Source organism: Hirundo rustica, chromosome 6, assembly GCF_015227805.2.
Source record: "Hirundo rustica isolate bHirRus1 chromosome 6, bHirRus1.pri.v3, whole genome shotgun sequence".
Classification (NCBI taxonomy): domain Eukaryota; kingdom Metazoa; phylum Chordata; class Aves; order Passeriformes; family Hirundinidae; genus Hirundo; species Hirundo rustica.
In genome coordinates, this window is record NC_053455.1 from 58,971,844 (window position 1) to 58,990,280 (window position 18,437).

At 53.5% G+C, this 18,437-nt stretch overlaps 2 protein-coding genes across 2 annotated transcripts in view; one reads left to right on the forward strand and one right to left on the reverse strand.

Moving 5' to 3' along the window:
• Positions 1–13,934: 13,934 nt before the first annotated feature.
• LOC120754238 (collagen alpha-2(I) chain-like) lies at positions 13,935–15,287 on the reverse strand. Its single transcript, XM_040067592.1, has one exon. It carries the CDS (start codon positions 15,285–15,287, stop codon positions 13,935–13,937), a length of 1,353 nt encoding a protein of 450 aa, XP_039923526.1.
• BAHD1 (bromo adjacent homology domain containing 1) overlaps positions 14,419–18,437 on the forward strand; it is a 34,660-nt gene continuing 30,641 nt past the window's right edge. Inside the window, exon 1 of the mRNA XM_040066318.2 lies at positions 14,419–14,534. The gene's annotated coding sequence lies outside the window, so the exon portion shown is untranslated. The remainder of the gene's footprint in view (positions 14,535–18,437) is intronic.

Here is an 18,437-nt window from a genome sequence, read left to right on the forward strand (position 1 = left end):
CAGTACAAGGTAACAGAGAGTTTATTTCAGCAGTGTGGGATTTGGAATGAGGTTCAGTTAGTGACAGAAAGAGAGGCTGTAGCCCCAAGCTGCACTGGGGAAGTTCAGGTGGGATATAAAGAATTTCTTCACAGAAAGAGTGGTCAGGCACTGAAAGGGGCTGTCCAGGAAGGTGGTGGAGTCCCCATCCCTGGAGGTGTCCAAGGAATTATTGGAGGTGGCTCTCAGTGCTCTGGGCTGGGTGACAAGGCAGGGATCGGGCACAGGTTGGACTTAGTGATCAGCTTGGTGGCAAAAAAGCTGGGCTCACACTGAGCTGGGGCACTGCCTGTGTTTGCTCCAGAAACTCAAAGGAAAAGTGGAATATACGAGGGGGAAGATGGGCTTGAACCTCTCCGATGTTCTGCCTCATGCTTCTCGGGGCAGAGGAGATCATGTCTCCTTCCACTTTTGGACAGAGCTTGAGTTTAAGCAGAGGCTGTGTTTGTGGGGCTGCCCACAGTGTGAGGGAGCTGTTCGCTTTATGTACACACCAGAGACATGCTGTTAAAATCTGTTTGTGGGGTAAAACTGCTGCAGAGGGTCTGTGGGGCCGGCTGGACTTAGAGCCCCTTTGCCCAGGGAGCCACGGCCCCGTCACGAGGATGGGCTGTGTTTAAAGCAAATCCTGCCTTGCCAAGCGAGGTCAAACCGCAGCAAGAGGTGCAGGATGTGGGAGAGGAACTTGTGTTTGCACGACGCCTCAGGCAAGGCAGTGGTTCTCCCCGATCCTCCACAGGGACCTGGGTGCGGTGGTTTACCTCCCAAAAAAAGATGTCCTGAGTCCCCTGGTCCCTGCCAGATGGGATTCCCAGCCTACTGCATTGCTGTGGGACCACCGGCTCCTTCTCAGCAGCTCCCTGGGGAGCCCCTCTGTCCCCTGCTCTGTGCCACTGCCTGTCCCTCCTGCTTTCGGGGCAGCGGGGAGCAGTGTGTGCTTGTGTGTATGTGGGACAGAGGATGTGGTTTCTTTTCTGTGGAGCTGGTCCATGAGAGGAAGGGAGGCTTTGGCAACCTGTGTGAAGGATGGTGTTTCCCTCCCGTGCTGGGCTTTGAGCAATTTCAGTACAGGGTGACACATAACGAAAGTGTCATTGCATCTTGATTTCACTGTACAGAGATGTGCTGAAGCCAAGCCCTACGGTGATGTTCCATCGCTGTTCACGAGCCTCCCTCCTGCTCCTGCCTCCCTCCTGCAGCCCAGCACGATGTGTTATTCAAAACCCCCGTGTCTTTAGATTCCCGCTCGCCTCAGTCTCCCCGGAGCTCCGGGCAGCACTCGCTGCGGTCCAACGCCGCTGCCGGAGCAGGGACCTGCTGCTGTGTCATCTCCGTGTTGCTCATGTGGGTGACGAGTCGGTTTCTTTCCCAGGCTGGAGTCAGAGCCCACGGAGCCACACGCATCCGCTGTCAGGGATGCAGGCAGAGAGGACGCGATCCCCGCGTCCTGGCCGGCAGCTGCCCGCTCCTCCCGCACAGCTGTGCCGGCCACGCTCCCTTCGCAGCGAGGCACCCGCTCCTCCCAGCCACGGCCCCGCAGGAAGATTAGAAAGAGATTTCTTTTCAATCTATACAAGAATTCACAACTGTGAAGGGGAGACAAAAACATTCTTGAGCCGAGGGCACAATATTGTGCGAGGGAGGCCCGGGGGGGCTGCGGGATTACTGTAGCGCGGCCCAGGGTCGCCCCGCTTGCACCTGCTGTTTGCTGAAAGGCTGATGCTGAGCAACAAGCAGCTGATGCTGAGGCCCAGTTGTCAGCCTGAAAGGGGGGGAAAAAAGGCTGGAGCAGCGTGCACGCCAAAGGGAAATGGCAGACGGCCCAGTGCCAGCGGGAGGAGGGAGCCGGCAGCGGGGGGACGGCAGCCGGCTCCCCCCCGGCACGTGGAGCTCCGGGCAGACCCGGAGGTGTGGGTCCGCCTGAGGATCTGTCATTCCAATAGCAGCCAGGAGAAAGGGGATGTTGAGGAAGTTGAGAGCGCGAGCTGCCCCCAAACCACTCTGCTGGCTCCAGCGCTGAGCTGCCACCAATGGGCGGGAGACGATGTCCTCAACAAACCCGAAACCGAAGCAGTGCTGCTGCAGGACACCCTGCCCTTGGCCTCTGCTGTTCCCCAGGCAGGAGGAAAGGTACTCTTCAGGAAGAATTTCTTCATGGAAAGGGTTGTCTAGCATTGTAATGGGCTGCCCATGGAAGTGGAGGAGTCAGCATCCCTGGGGGTGTTCAAGGAACATCTGGACCTGGCACTTGGTGCTCTGCTCTGGTTGACAAGGTGGGGATTGGTCACCGGTTGAACTGGATGGTCTTGGACGTCTTTTCCAACCTAAATAATACTGGGAATCTCTGATCCTGCTGCTTCTGCTCACAGCACCCCCTGTGGTAGGGACAACGACAGTCAGATGTGCCCTGCACCACGAGGATCAGAGTGGCACTTGGATCACTCAGCATTGTCACCCAGAGGTGCTGAGGCACCTTGATCTCTCTGGGCTCGACAGTGAGCACTGTATCACCCTGCTCAGCTCATCCATGGAACATCACTTCTGTCCCCAGGACTGGATGCATGGGGCAGGGCAGAGAGAGAACAGGGAGTTTCTGAAGGGTGTCTCAGTGGGCTTGGCACAAGCACAGCTCCCTCCTGTGTGGGGCTGTCTGGTGGCAGAGCTGGGTCTGGCTCAGAGGAGGATTTTCCAGCCCTCTGCTGCAGCTGCCTCCCAGAGGAGAGGGCAGGAGTGAACATATTTTCCTGCAGCTGTTGATGAGGTGAAAATAATCCACGTGCCCTGGGTATCTGCAGGGTGAAGGGGGCTGTACTGGATTGATGTTCCTCCCATGAGCCAACCTGTGCCAGGGGCATTAGGAAACAGCCTGTGTCTTCTCTGTGCCTTGTTGCAGAGCTTGGAGCTTCTCTGGAGAGACAACAAGCCCAGCGTTGGTGGAAAGGAAAGGAAAGGAAAGGAAAGGAAAGGAAAGGAAAGGAAAGGAAAGGAAAGGAAAGGAAAGGAAAGGAAAGGAAAGGAAAGGAAAGGAAAGGAAAGGGTGGTGGCTGCCTGGTCAGTGCAGTGCAGAGGAGAAAAGCAAATGGTTATTTTTGCAACTCAGCGGGCTCCCTACTGTGATTTAGCGCCTGGGTACTCCTGCTGGCATGAGGACAGGGAGCTGCAGAGAGGGGATGGCCTGGCCCCATCCTTGCCGACCAGACACGCTCAGGAAATCCCCAGGGATGATTTTTTTTTGCTTGGATATAGCTGAAGCTTCCAGCACTGGAGCAGCTCCCCTAGGCCCCCGCTTCCCCAAGGAGCTGGCGTCGCGTCAGCGCCGAACACGCTCAACTGGGGCTGGTGTTCCCCAGAACCAGCACTTCCAACACGGCTCCGCAGAGCTCCCCCGTGGGACCGTGATGGTGTGTGGAACTCGAGGCTGGTAAGGTCTTTCCTTCATGGGGACCATCTCCTCCTCTGGGAGCAGCCCTGGTGTCACATCCCTGATGAGATGGGATGTCACTCCCTTTGCAGGGATCACTGTGTCCACGGGAGTAGCCACTATCTGCCTGGGACTTGGTACTGATTTCTGTGTCGCACCCACCCTCCTGCATACTTACTCAGCACATCTTGGAAAACTGGAAGCCTTCCTGCAGCTTCCACAGGCTGCTTTTGTTCTTAGAAAACCTCCTTCATCTCTGTTTTCTCCATGGCAGCATCTCCCAGGAGCCACAGGCAGGGTCGAGCCCTTTTTGCCTGGTGTCCTTTCCACATAGGTCAGAACCTCAGCACCCCTGGGCGCCGCAAAACTGCTTCTGGCAGCATACTGGGTCCCCCTTCCTCTGCCACCAGTCCCGGGTCCAGCTGGAGGTGAACATCCTCAGAGGCAGGAATCCTTTGCCTCCTGCTTTTTGCTTGATTTGCCTTTTGCTCCCAAGCCAGGGTGCACCTGGAGAGAGGCTGTGCTCTGGCATGGAGCTCATGCCAGGAGGCTGCCAGGAGCCACAGACAGGCAGATGATTGAAAAGCCAACACATTCCAGCAGGGCTGGTTTGAGTTGGAAAAAAAATCTGGTTTTGGTGAAATGCAAAAACTGCTGCAAGTTCAGGCAGGTCCCTCCCCTGGGCTGTGGTTTGTGAGGGCAGGGGTGGCACTGGGCCCCCAAAACTCAGGTCCTTGGAAGGGCACAAAGCAGAATCAGCCACAGCATCCCTTGGGAAGAGAGGGCTCATGGATGAGCAAGATCTTGGGATTCCAGGGAATCCTTACCTCCATGGCAGCTATGGGTTTGCCAGGGGAATTTATCTACCCCTGCCAGGTGAGCACGTTCCCCACCAGAAGGACTGGGCCATGCTAAGGGGTTCAGTAACTTGCCCAAGGTTGCCAGGGTTGTCTGTAGCACAGAAGAGCGAAAATCCTGTGGGCTCCTGAGTCACCATCATTTTTGATCCATCTCATGATTAAAAAATGCAGGTTGATGCTTCTGGGTCTGGATTTGGTGTCCAACCATCAATAATTATTAGATCTTCCCCTGGGAATTAAAAGGCTCAACATATTCCCTTCCCTCCCAGAGCCACAGGACAACCCAAACAGGCTCATTTCAACTACAGGTGGACCAAGACCAAAATCAGCTTCATTTTCCTCCCCCCGCCTGATATTGAGGTGGAATAAAGAGGTAGAAAAGCCACAGAACAGCCAAAAAAAAAAAAAAAAGGCTGAGCGCAGCCTGCACAGAGGCAAGTCACTGCTGCACAGACCAGTGTCTCTAATTGCTGCATCTCTTCTGCCTGTGCCCAAGGAGCAGCTGATCCCAGGTGACTCCAACGGACAATGTCATTTAAATCAATTATCTCCCTATTTGGAGCCATCCACCCTCTCCCTCCTTCACCATACAGCCACGAGCCCCATAATTTATTCATCCTCGGCTGCACTTCAACATCTGCTCCACTGCCATTTGAGTTTGGCAGAGCATTAGCTTTAAAATTTCATGAAACAGAGTGCAGGTGGCAAAATCAGAAATTAAGGATTATAATCACGGCAAAGCCAGGTTGGTGAGCCGGCTCCAGCTCAGGACAAGAGACGCCAGGAGAACTCCTGGGGATTTTAATGCCTTTAAGGTGTTCAAATCACATTTTTATTTCCCTTTCCCCAAGGGTGGGGGGATTTTCACATCACCACTGCTCTTAGGTGGATGTTAAAGTGAGGGGAGTATCTTGTGCTCATTGCTCCTTGGGTTTTGTTGCTCCACTGCTGCTGCCACAACATTTTTATGGCCAGGGTGTTGTTTTTGAAGGGTGATGTGTCCCCTGAAAGATGCCCGAAGACATCTTTGCCCACAAAATTTGGATTATCAGGATTTGATCATATCCTCCACCCGGGCCATGCTTGTGGGAAGAAAGAACCATGCTGGAGCCATGCCACAGTTCCCACTCCAGCCCTAGGGATGGGCCACAAAGTAGGGATGAGGTGCTGGAGCAATGCTGGTTTTAAGAAAAAATCGGAAATCCACATGTCCCCAATCCCTGCTTTCACCACGGAGCCACAACCCTCTAAAACACACTGGTTATCCGCAGCCGTTCCCTGTGTTTATAGCTAATGAAGAGAGCTTTGGAAAGAAAATATTTGCTTTAGCAATTCCTCTTTCATCTATTAACCCAGTTTCCATCGTTGTGCAGAGCCGGGTGGGAGGGATAGAGGAGCAGGAGGGAGGGCAGGGGAAGTTAGAGGGAATTTAGAGACCTCTGTGCCTCTGGATCTGGCACTGACGATGCAGAGGAGCTTCAGGAACCAGCAATTTCTGAGCCATCAGACACCCTGTCCCACAGAGGAGATCAACTCCTACTCCTCTTCCCAAGTGTTAAGAGGAAGACCGAGGGGATTATTTAGTGCTCAGCTGTGCTTTGATGCCTGGGAAGCTTCTGGAGTACGGGAGGTTTTAGATCTATTGAAGCACCTGGCAGATAACCAGGTGATAAAAGAGCCAGCATGGGTTTGTCACACAGAGATCACATCAAACCCTTGAATTCCCCTCTTTGCTGAGGAAACTGGATGTGTGGATGAAGAAGCTGAAATGAGACATATGCTGACTTTAGGAAGGCTTTAGACCTCGTGTGACATTTTGGGAAGGAAACAAGGCTGATTGGGCTGGACACAGACCCGCTGCACTGCACAGCTTGCTGGAAAATTCTGTTCCAAAGGCACGGCCAAGCTCCAGCCTTGGCGGTGCTCTGAGGGGCTTCCCTCCACACCAGCCTCCAGTTTGGTCCCCTGTGTTCAGTCTCCCTGGATCAAGGGTGTTGTTTTAGAGAGAGGAGCCAGCCAGCTCTCCAAATCCAGTCGCTGTGCGGCAGGAAGGACTTGCCTGGACACCACCAACGCTCAGTGCTGGTTGAGGAGGCACTGATCTGGGCAGTCCAGGGCTGCACATGTTCTAATGTGACTGAGAGCAGCACAAGGACGTTTGGTACAGAGATGATCCGCTCAGACCCAAATTTAGGGCAAGGCACAGGAGTAAACATGCACTGATGGAATTTTCAGGTTATGCTTTGAAGTCTCAAGGACAGGAGGAGGGGAGGAGCCATCTCCAAGGGTTTGGGGCTTCAGTTTTATTGTGTTTATGGAAGGAAAACAAGTGGGGGAAAAGAGGGTGATTTTTGACCAGTTTTATCTCCACAGGTTTGGGCAAGGCTCCCATCAGGACCTGCACTGTTCACCATTTTAGCTTCGTAACTTCGTACAGCTCTGGATTCTCACAGGGCAAACTGAACTTTACATGAAGTGACACTTTTTAGCAAGTTTTCCTCCCACAGACTCAGAAAGGTGCTCTTATGGAGTGGGGCCTGGCTGGAACCTATATCGGTGTTCTGAGCAGTCCAGTGCCCCAGTTCCCCCTGGTTTTGGGGATAAGGCAGGGTTGGGGATTGCTCTGACCACAGTGATGAAATAAGGAGGATTTATCAGGGTTGCTGCTCTCAGGTGAATTTTGGAAAGTTCTTACCACACCAGCTCCTCACACCCAAATGCATCCTCAATACCTCTGGGGATTTTTGTACTTCAAAAGCCTCCACTAGATCGTGCCTAAGCCCAGGCACAGACTCGAGGCTGCGAGAAGCCCCAGCCGTGGGTTCCCCGGCAGGAAGCCTGTTTTGGGGTGTCACTGTGGGTGAGGAGCTGGGAACAGCGGGATGGGACCTGGATGTGGGTGGGCAATACCGGGGAAGAGTGTAAATAGGAGAAACACAGCAGGACTGTCAGTACCTGAGGACCCCAAGGTACAGATCCAGCACTTCCATGTACCCCCAGTGAGCCAGGCTTGCCCAGGGCTTCATTTCCAATTCAGAAACCAGGTCCCTGTGAGTGAGGAGCCGTCACTTTGATGGAGTGATCTGTAATTTCCCTGGCTAATTGTCAAAGCACAGCGCTCAATCCAGGGCACTCTTCCCTCGGGAAAGTGGCTTCTCCTACCTGAACTGGCAGGAGAGCAGCCCCAGGAATTGGGAACATTGCATCATTCCCATGGCAACAGCCTGGGAGGCTGTGAATGGAGAATTATGACTTTGTTCCCCGCTCTGGCACGAGGAGAAGCTGGGCTTTACGGGATTAAGCAGATCCCAGCTCAAACATCCAGGGTACCACTGGAGGGAATAATGAATAGTAATAGCAGAATAAATGGGGTTTGATCCAAGGCTCTGTCCAAACAGTATGAACAACCCACTTTGTTTAAATTTGGTCGGTTTCCAGCCTGAGTGCGAACCCGCTGGGGGTTTCTGAGCTGGGACACGAGCAAGGCTGTGCCACCATTCACTCCATGGACACTAGTGAGGAATAAACTGGTGATTAAATGTGAAGCCAAGAGTGATCACTATCGTCCAGGGTCTCCTGAATTAAAGTTCCCTTTACTCCAGGCACCTTTGTAACTCAAAAGAGCAGAAATCTTCGCGCTGCAGGAATACTTTGGTGGACTACAAGTTCTCACGTGAGGATCTAGTGAGGATGTTTGGGTTAATGACTATATTTGCAAGGGCTGCAGCAGCCAGGACATTGAGATATGGCTGTGGCTGAGCCCATGGCTGTGGCCAAGCCCATGGCTGTGGCCACCCACAGCCATGGGGCCCGCATCCTCCTCTGCAGCAGCTCCCCCACTGCCCAGCACCCTTGTCATCCCTCACTCCATCCCATGGGAAGATCCTGCCATTGGACATGTGGACGGGGCCTCAGCATCGATGGCTGTGATAGTTCTGCCTGCTTCCCAGCTTTTTGAGCATGGCTGCTCCTCCCCTGCTATGGTGTCTCTGCTCCAGGGTTTTTCTGTGCTCGACGGTCTGTCCCCTGACAGCCCTGTGCAGCCTTGTCCTTCAAAACCGATCCTGTGTTTCAAAGTCTGGAGGAAATGGTGTGCTGGCCCTTCCTTTTTTCCTTTCCTTTTCTCTCTCACTGCTATCAAACAAGAGTGAAGAAAGATGTAGGAAAGGAAATTAAGGAGGTGCTGCCCACCCAGGGCATAGAGTTTTCCCCAGCCAATTGCACATCCTCCAGATCCATCCCCAATCCAGATGACTCTCCACGGCAGCTCCAAATCCCCGAGCGCTGCCTGATTTACTTCCCATAGGAGACACCATCACCAGACAAACCCTCCTTTGCTCCCATCTCTCCCCTTCTGAGTATTTCGTTATTTTAAGCCAAGCCCTTAGGGATTCAATTTCTGTGCAGAATGTGGGGATTTAGCTACACAGCCCATGTTAATGCTAATAGGATTATCATAGAATCATGGAATCGTTTAGGTTGGAAAAGACCTTTAAGACCATTGAGTCCAATCGTTCCCCCAGCACTTGCAAGGCCACCACTAAACCATGTCCCTAAGAGGGAGATTTGCTCAGGGGAGCTCCAAACCTTCCCACCGGGTGCCTGATGTACGGCCAACAAGGAATGGAGATGCAGCAGCTTCAGACTGTGACCGTTGAGCCCAAATTCACCCCCCCCGACCCCTGGGATGAGGCAGAGGATTAACAGATTGTGTGTGTGTATTTTTCTCCAACGCTGCGATGTTGTTACAGCCTCAATGAAGATTTTGGAGCTTTTCCTGATGTCCCGCAAAAGCTCGCAGAGGTATCAGTTCCCCCTTGTACTGATCTTGCCTCCAGCTGCTGAAAGTAAGAAATGAAAAACATCTCTGAATGGGACTCTGCGTGGGCCTCGGGGTGCTGGACATCTTTGGGACCCTGTGGACAAGGAAACAGTAAACCATCCAGGAGTGATGCTTCCTTTTCACACAGGAAATTAGGAATGTCCCTGTGTCCCTGTGCTGGCAGGATTGTGAAGGAGCAGACACATCTCCCCCACTGAGGAACGTCCCTGTCCCCTTGTCCGTGCGCTGGCAGGAGCTCCCGCTCACCTGAGGGACACAAAAGAGAGATGAAGATTTCCTGCTGATGCAGCTGTTTCTCTGGAAATGCAGATTGCCTGAGTGGTGCCCTTGGGATTTCTTATTAGGTTTTTCCTGTATTAATTCTGTGCAAGGAGTTGTACAAGCAGCCACGGGTTTGCTCCCACTGGTTTTTCCAAGCAAACCACAGCTAAGTGTTTGCCCAATAACCCTCAGAGGGGTGAAGGACCGGTGCTGGTTCTGCCGCAGCCCATCCCACAGCACAGATGGTCTCATAATTGCTGCTTGCTTTCCCATCCTGACTTTCTGGGACATGTGTTTTGCATTGCGATCCCCTCAGCCTCCCTGGTTTTGTGAATCACACTTCATAAAAGAATGGCTACCTTGGGAACGCAAGGCAGGACATTCATCCTTCCTGTGCATGCGAGTTTGTCACTCCCTGCCACGGCCCAGCTCATAAAGCAGAGTCCTTGCTTTTAATCCTGATTTCGCAATGTACTGAAGCACACACATTCACCTCCATCCACCGTAACACTCGGGGATGTTCTCAACTCTTAGTCCTGTGATTTTCTGCTTTAATTTAATCCAGTCTCATTTCCTGACTCTGCTGGTGCCCACTGAGCAATTCTCATTGTCCCTCTGTTTTGTTTTTTTTTCCCTCCATCAATAAATTATATCTATTATATATTCCTTACTAAAGGACTTTGAAGTGTAAAGATGAGAAGTGAAATAAGAAATTCAACACGGCAATCCCCTTTCATTTGCTGAGCTTCCTTGGCACTGCTGCTTCATAGGCAATATTGGATATAAACAGCATGAACTTTTCTAAAACTAAAATAAAGTAAAATAAATGATAAATTAAACATTTGTAGCAGCAATGGCACCAAAAAGCTGCAGGTGATTCCCTGAGACACCAACACAGTAATCTGGATTTTTCCAGGTAGGTAATGGGATCTGTGTGACAGCTCTGTCCTGGCAGAGCTCTCTCCTCCAGCCTGAATCCCTTCTGGCTCCTTCCGATGGAAAAAGGGGAATATTTCACCCAGCTAAAAATGAGCAAATGCTGATGTTTAAACAGAAATCTCAGAGGAAGCTGCCTCTGTAACCACAGCTGGTTTGCTGCAGACCTGAACACTCACAGCCTATTTGCTTTTTTGGTGTAATAGAATTCCAAGTCAGTCCATGGAGCTCCACCAGGGATTCATTTGGCCTTTTGCAGTTACTAGGTTAACCCTGGAAGGGGAAAGGAAAGGAGGGAACCATCAAAACCCATCTCTTTGCCAGCTAGCCAGTACAGCACCAGCGCCTTTTCTGCAGAGACATCAGGAAGGATGGGATCACACAGCTGAATTTGGGGATGTTTCTTGGTGAGGGGTATGCCTGGAAAAGGCAGGATCCCCTTGGGATGCAGCTGAGATGTGCTGAATTAAAGACTTGTTAACCCAGCCCTGTCACTGCGGTCAGACTGGGGACAGATAAAGACCCAAGGATGGGTGCATCCCCATCTGTGGCCACGAGGCTGTTAGGGAAGGTGGGGCTGGCCATCCTCCCCCTCGCAGATGTGCCGAGCTCCTCCCTGCAGCCAAGTCCTTCCCTGAGGCCCGGCCGAGGAACCAGTCGGTGCAGGATCCTCCACACTGCTGCTCTTAGTGTGTGTGCTTATGCTTACTCGGATTAAGGCTCTTGCTTAAGCTTCCATGCCTATTCGCAAGCTGCCGGTGGAATGGAAGCTCTCCATCGGTTTGTGGCCGTGCAGGAAGCTCTGGCGTTTCCAGGGATGCACTGCCTCCCTGCTTGGAATAAAAAAAGAGGTGCTGCCAGCCTCTTGCCATCACGGACACCAGAGATCCACAGAGTCCTTGCAGCACTGCTGGGGGATTTTTCCTCTCGGATTTCCTGTGACTTTTCAAAACTCGCCACAGCTGTTCCTGAAAGTCAGACAGCTCTGAGAGTGCAGTGCAAACACCCTTCTCCCAGCCTGACCCGCAGTGAGATCTTGGGGCTCTTCCCCATTCGCCTGTGGGACAACTAAAGCTTTTATTTCTGGAACACAGAGTCAGAAAATGCAAAGACCCTTTTCCCTGTTTTCCCTGTGTTAATGGTGAAAACCTCTTTTTCCTTCTTTCCCTTTAGCACAGGCTCAGCTCTGTGCGGCTGTCCCACTGCAGTACCTGGAGGTGAGGGGTGCAACGAGGGGCAGTCTCCCACAGCCGCAGGGCTTTACAAACCCTTTTGCCAACAGGTACAACCTCAGCAAGGTGCTGCCACAGCCCAAATTGTGACCTGGGGACAAAGATCCTTGTTGCGCTGCTGTTCATGCAGTCTATAGCCCTGGATGTTATTCCTTTCCCAAAAAAACGGGCCAGAATCTGGGGTAGGAAGATATCACATCGAGGGTTTGGTGGCTTGTTCTTCCCAGGTAATAAGGGGAGAAAAAACCCAAATGCTGTGTCTCAGCTGTTGCCACCTGACAGAGGCTGGAGCCTGGCAGACACACAGACATATTGTTCTGGAATCAGCAATTAGCTTCCCATTTTTCCCCCCACGTCCCTCTGAGAAAGGAACGAGGAAAGACCCCACTTCAGAATAAATTAGTATCTCAAAAGGGAGGGAGTGCTGCAGATGGCTCCGTTGTGCTTCGCACTCTCCGGCAGCTCTGGGGCACACAGCTCCTCATCCTCAACCTGTCCAGTGGCCAGATGTTCAATTCCAAACACCTGGAAGAGGAAAGGTGGCCTCACCATCACTTTCCCCAAAAAGCAGCTGTTAAATGATATTTGTCATCAAACTTCAGCATGAATTTTGCCCAGGTGTTTCCCTCCGGAACACTGTGACACTGTGGGTTTACTGCTTGAGTTGCAGGAGGGGGTTTCAAAACTTTGGAGTTCCCAAAGATTCTTCACTTTTCTGCTCAAATATCATTGTGTTTAGCTATGGGAGTCCGAGGTGGAAGATTCTGGAAGTCACTTGAACACATCAAACAACTGGAGTAGGTGTGCTCTGTGTAACACCAAAATTGAACCCTTGATCTCAGAGTGCTGTGATTTCCCCTCCTGTTCCTGTGGCTCCCAGCAGAGGGAAGACCTCCAACAAAATATAATTTTTAGGGAACAATTTGGCAGCACTATGAGCCGCCTACACTTTTCAGGTGGGGAGCAGCTCCGGTCTGAGGAGACAGAACCTTTGTCCTTGTGGAGTGGCTCTCGGTGATGTCCAGCTGCATTAAATAGAGCCTGGAAAAGTCTAATCCAATGGCTGCATTTCCAAAGGGCAGCACGGGAATAGGGTAATCACAGAATATCTTGAAGTGGAAAGGATGCACAAGGATGCACAATACCAGAGAGTTTTTAAGGAGAGACTCCCCACTGCACCTTGAGAGCTTCCTGGGGTGTTGCTGTTAAGGTTATTTATTTTTCCCTGCTCCATCACCAGCGACTGGTATTTGTTTCAGGAATCAGTGTCTCCAAATAGCTGAATTTCCTCACAAGCTTCTCCAGTGTAACATCTGGTTCTCGCAATAATCGTAGCAGTGCTTGATCCTGCTCTTGTTTGCAAGATCCCTGTGGACCACCGGAACAAGGCAGGAAGTATTTCAGGCTCTTCGGTCTCCTGCAGTTTAGTTGAATTTCAAGCAGATCATCAGGGTCTCGCACTCATTGTGTGTGTATTTCTCTCCTGGAGCCCCATGGGTTGCTTGTTCCATGTGTCAGTTCCTTCCCAGCTGTTTCCCAAATTTAAAAGAAATAGGATAAATTTGGTACTGGAACAGTCTCCCCGGGGAAGCGGTTACAGCTCCAAGCCTGAGAGAGCTCAAGAAGCACTTGAACAATGCTCTCAGGCACATGGCAGGATTTTGGGGCTGTCCCGTGCAGGACAAGGAGTGGGGCTCGATTCCTGTGGATCCAACTCAGAAGATTCCATGATTCTATGGAAAAATACCATTCTGCAACTGGAGAGGCTTCAGTGACGGGGACTGTGGTGCTGCTAAAGATACTGATCAAATAACTTCCGCAGCTTGTTGGGTCTGCTTTAGGGCTTCGAACTCATTTTTCCAGGAAAACCTGGAGTTTTCCAGATGTTCGCTTTGCTGCCATGGCTCACCTGTTGGTAAGACCATGGAAGCCACGGACACCTGAGTGTCCCAGAGAGGACAGGTTCTGTGGGGAAGCTTTGGGACAGCTGAGAACTCCCTGTTGGCCTTTTTCCCTCTAAAATGCAACGGGATATTCCCCAGGTGCTGAGTCACAGGACAGCTACCACACAGGGGGTGACCGTGGCCTCTCCAGCGCCCACCTCAGGGTGGGAATGATGGGCGCTCAAACCCGCTCTGCCTTTTGCCTCTCGTCCCTGGCAGCTCTCAGCGGAGCTCCCGCCGGACCCCCGGGACCTCCAACTTTCCCAGAGTTTGGATGCAGGGCTCGGTTTAAGCGTGACCGCCCCCGGGATGCGCCGGGCACACGCGGGACGTGTGAGGGAGCCACGGGCACCTCTGAGGGACCCACGGAGGGGCCCCTGACAGGCGCGCGGGGCCACCTCACGCCCCCGTCCTGTGAGGGAATCGCGGCCATCGGGGGCACCCGCAGTGCCCCGGCGGGGCGGTTATCCCGGTTATCCCGGTTATCCCGCGCCACGGGCGGGGGGGGGGCGCAACGTGGGGGGCTTCGTGGGGGGAGTGGGGGGGGCGCCCAGAGGGGCTCGGGGCGGGGGCGGGTGCGGCGGCGATTGGCCGGCGGCGTCGGGGAGAGGCGGCCGTGATTGGCCGGCGCGGCGGGGAGAGCGGCGGGCGGCGGGCGGCGATTGGCTGCGGACGAGGAAGCAGGAAGGAGGCCGGAGGCGCTCGCGGCTTGCGGGGAGTTCGCGGCGACGGCGGCGGCGGCGGCGGCGCCCCCGGTCCCTCCTCCGGTCCCTCCTCCGCCCCCTCCTCCGCCCCTCCCGGCCCCTCCGCCGCCCGCTCCGGCCTCCGCCCGCCCGCTCCGCGACGCCCCGCGGCCAGGGGCGGGCGGCGGCGGTCCGCCTCGTCCCCATCCCGCAGCCGAGGAGGCGGCGGCGCTGACGCAGCAGCAGCGCGGAGCTCGGGACTCGCGGCGCTCCCGCCGCTGGATTTCTCCCCCCCGGGGCCTGCGGCAGCCTCCCGGTGAGTCCACGCGCGGTCCTCGCGGCGCCGGCTCGTCCCTCCGCCCTCGGGAACTCCGCCGGGCCGGGAGCAGGTGCCGCCGCCCCGGGCTTTGGGGGGGGGGCGGGGGGTACGCGGGGCCACCGGGAACTTCCCGCGGCGGCGGGGAAGCGCCGGGAGGGCACGGCGGGCTCGGCGGCGGGTGGGCCGGGCCGGGCCGGGCCGGGCCGGGCCGCCGTTACCCCGCGCGGTCCCGGCGGTGCGAGGCCGGATCGGCCCCGCCGAAACCCCCCGGGCTCCTCCGCCCCTGCCGCTCGGGCGGCACAAAGGCGGCGGGGCCGGGCCGGGCCCGGGGGAGTTGCGGGGCTCGTGGCCCCGGGGGACTCTTTGCCCCAGGCGCTGGTCGCTTCGGCATCGCCGGATCGGGGGCGATTCCCAGGGAAAGCCGCCGCTGCCCTCGGCCCCTCCGGATCTCGGAGCTGAACCGGCGCTGCCCGGCCGGGAGTTGGCACAGGACGGGCTGGCCGGGGGTTGGTGTTTCGGGGCTCCCCACGCCCCAACGGGGCCATCCCCGAGGAGCCCCTCCCCTGAGGGCTGAGCGGTCGAGTCCGTCGAGTTCCCGATGGTTTGCAGGATGTGATGCCGGGCGGGCTGCGAGCCCCGTCTCCCTGTCAGGCAGGTGCCATCGAGCCTCTTGCGGGGGACAGCAGAGCAGTTTTCGTTTCCATCGCGGTTCTCCCCCGCTTGCCGTGCGCTCCCCGTGGCTTTGGACATCTCTCCTTTCCTGCCGGCTGCTCCGGTGGCCGACGGCTTGTTTCCTCTTCTCCTTTTGTGTAGCGGTGGCTCCTAATGGAGGCAGCTCCGCTGGCTCCCTCTTTTCCAGCTGCTTCTACAAGGCGCAGGAGCCAGCACATGTGACTGGGCAGATCTCGGGAAGACTAGCAAGTGCTCCCCGGGCTCCTGCTCGACAGCCAGCCCCGACACGGGGATACCCACACCCCGATGTCCCTTTCCCTGCCCCGGCACAGGGGAGACACAGGAGCCCCTTCTCTTTTTGCGAGAGCAGCCGTGAAAACTTAAAAAAAATACGAGCATTTGGGATCTATTCTGCCGGCCTCTCCCCCTCCCCTCTCCCTTTCCACGAAATGCTTATCTGAAAGAGGTTCTGGTTGTGTTTTGTTTTAAAGAATCCAGCTGCCCCTCGTGCTCGCTCTCCATCTGAAGTCATCATTGTCAGGAGCAGGCGAACCTCAAAGCAAGAGGCTTTGCCGGGCTTTTGCTTGCCCGGTTAATTGATCTGTCCATCAGTTTGCCACAATTAGCGAGCGCTCGCTCCACGCTGAGGGGCTCCGTGGTGTTCTGGGGGGCTCGGGGTTTTATTTTAAGGCTTCTGGTCCTCGTGGTTGTGAGAAAGAGTGACGTGAACTGTGTGATAGACTGATGCTTTTGAAATCTTAATGTGATTTAAATACCAGCACGCCGCTGATCGCTTTAACAGAAATATCCTGCTCACATATTCATCCCGAGCCATCCTTCACGTTTGTCATGTCCTGGCTACCTGAATCGTTCCCGAGCTTCAGCTGGAGCTGTCTAAATGTTTGCTGGTGATGGGAAATCGTGCATTAGCCTGATTTACCAGGACGTTTTGGATTCAAACATTGATTTCTGTTTGTTTTCCTCGCGGACTCAGTGCAGCATTTCCAACTGCTTTCCAGCTGCTCTTCTCGAGCAGAGCAGGGAAGTGTAGCACTACTGATAGGTGTAAAATCAGCTGGAAAACGCCAAGCCTGTGGGGAAAAATAATTCCCTGAACTTTGTGCGAGTGGATCCTTTCTGGATGCTTTGTTTGCTGGGGGTTGGCGGTGACAGTTGCACAGAACAATAAAATGCAACTTAGAAACGTGGGGTTTGGGGGAAAAACAGTCACACCCTTGTGTCTTGAGGCAGAAGTGTTGTTTTGGAGGCTACTGACGTATTCTCATCCAGCTGAATCATTCAGTTAAATGTCGGTGCTCTGTCCTTCTTGCCAGTTAGTCTGCATCACCTTTCTGCCTCCGCTCTGGAAGCCTTGGTGTTTATTTGTCTTTTGAACCAGTGTCACAGGAGAATTAGGGTTGGAAGGGCCTCTGGAGATCATCCTCACCTAGAGCAGGTGACACAGAAATGTGTCCAGATGCGTTTGGAATGTGTCCAGAGAGGGAGAGACAGCCCGAGCAGCCTGTTCCTGCGCTCTGCCACCCTCGATGGAAAGTTCTTCCTCCTGTCGAGGTGGGACTTGTTGTGTTTTAGGTGATGCAGGTTAATTTTGTTTGCTGTGGTGGCGTTAATCGCTGTTGTGTGACTCGGAGGCTCTGTGGGACACGTGTGCTGGTCCAGTCCGTGGAGATCCGATTTAGGGAGCGCCTGGCCGTGATTTGGGGGGAAATCCATCCTTCAGCAAAAGCTTTTCTAATGCTGCTGCAGCACTGAAATTAAGCCCTTAGCAGCAAATCTGTCCAAAGTAAACAATTGAATAATAATTAGGAGTGGTAGGCAAAGGCATGCTCACTGCTTGGCATCGTGCTCAGATCACAAGCGAATGAATGAATGAGATCTGGCTCTGCACAAACAGGAAGGTGTGCTCACGTGTGCAAATATCACATCCAAAAGGAGCTGTGTGGGGCTTTTTTTGCCCCATTTCTCCCAGTTAGTCGTTCCCATTTGGACATCAGGGGGGATTTCGTCATGTAGAGGGTTGTCAGGCGCTGGGAGGGGCTGCCCAGGGAGGTGGTGGAATGCCCATCCCTGCAGGTGTTCAAGGAAGGACTGGATGTGGCACTCTGCTCTGGGCTGGGTGACAAGGCAGTGGCTGATCGCAGGATGGACTCGATTATCTCGGAGTTCTTTCCCAAACTCATTGATCCTGGGATCTCAGTTAACCACAGGGATACAGCTTGTGGAAGCGGCGGTGGGAAAACCTCAGCATCACACCCAACCAAATGAACTAAGTCACAACTCTCATGTTGATAATAATAAACAAAGCAGTGTTCAGATGACCCGGAAATAAAAAATAATAAAAAAAATTACAAAAATGAGCCCAAAGAAATCGTAAATCTGAACGTATCTTCAAACACGGGCTGTGAGCTGGCAGGGGCTGGGGTGGCTGGGCTGTAACAGAGAGGGATGTGCTGCGATCCTGGGGGATTTCCCCATCCAAGGGTTTTGACCGTCTGGTTTGCTCTCCTGCTTGAACCCACGATGTATTTATGTGCCTGCTTCCAGCAGCTCATAGGTGAGCTGGTTATATTCCCAGCTGCAGATTTGGGCTGTCTTGAGCTATTCTCCAAGTGTGAAGGCTGGAAGATGTCGCAGTTTTGGATGCAGGCAGAGTTTAAACCGAAGAGCAGAAGGTGTTTTGTGGAGGATGCTCAGAAGGAATTGTTCCTTGTGCTTCAGCATGAGGACTGGAGGCTTAGAGTCCTTCAGCCATGATCACAGCTGTCCAGCATGGCAGTTCCTCTTTTATTGAGACCAAAAACGTGGATTTAATGGCAGAAAATATTCAAATTCGTGGCCAGATTGTTGCTCTCGGTGAATGAGTTACCTGTAAGAAGACCATCACAATTTAACCCTCTATGCTTTCACACTTTTACTGGCACCTGATATCCTCAAAATGGGGAAAACACACTTAAATTTGATACTACTGGTTTTATTTGTTAAAAGACTGAAAGAAACATTGTGTGGGACAATGCCATAACTTTGTCCAGTTATTGCCCAGATTTGCTATTTTAGCGTGGAGCTTTATTATGAATAGACTCACAGTAATATTTCATGTGAATTAAAAAAAAAAACCCTTCCATTAGAAGAAGACGACACTGGAAAACTTTATCATGCAATAAAGTGAAATGAGGGGTTGAAGTTACTAAAAAGAGAAACCAAGGGTGT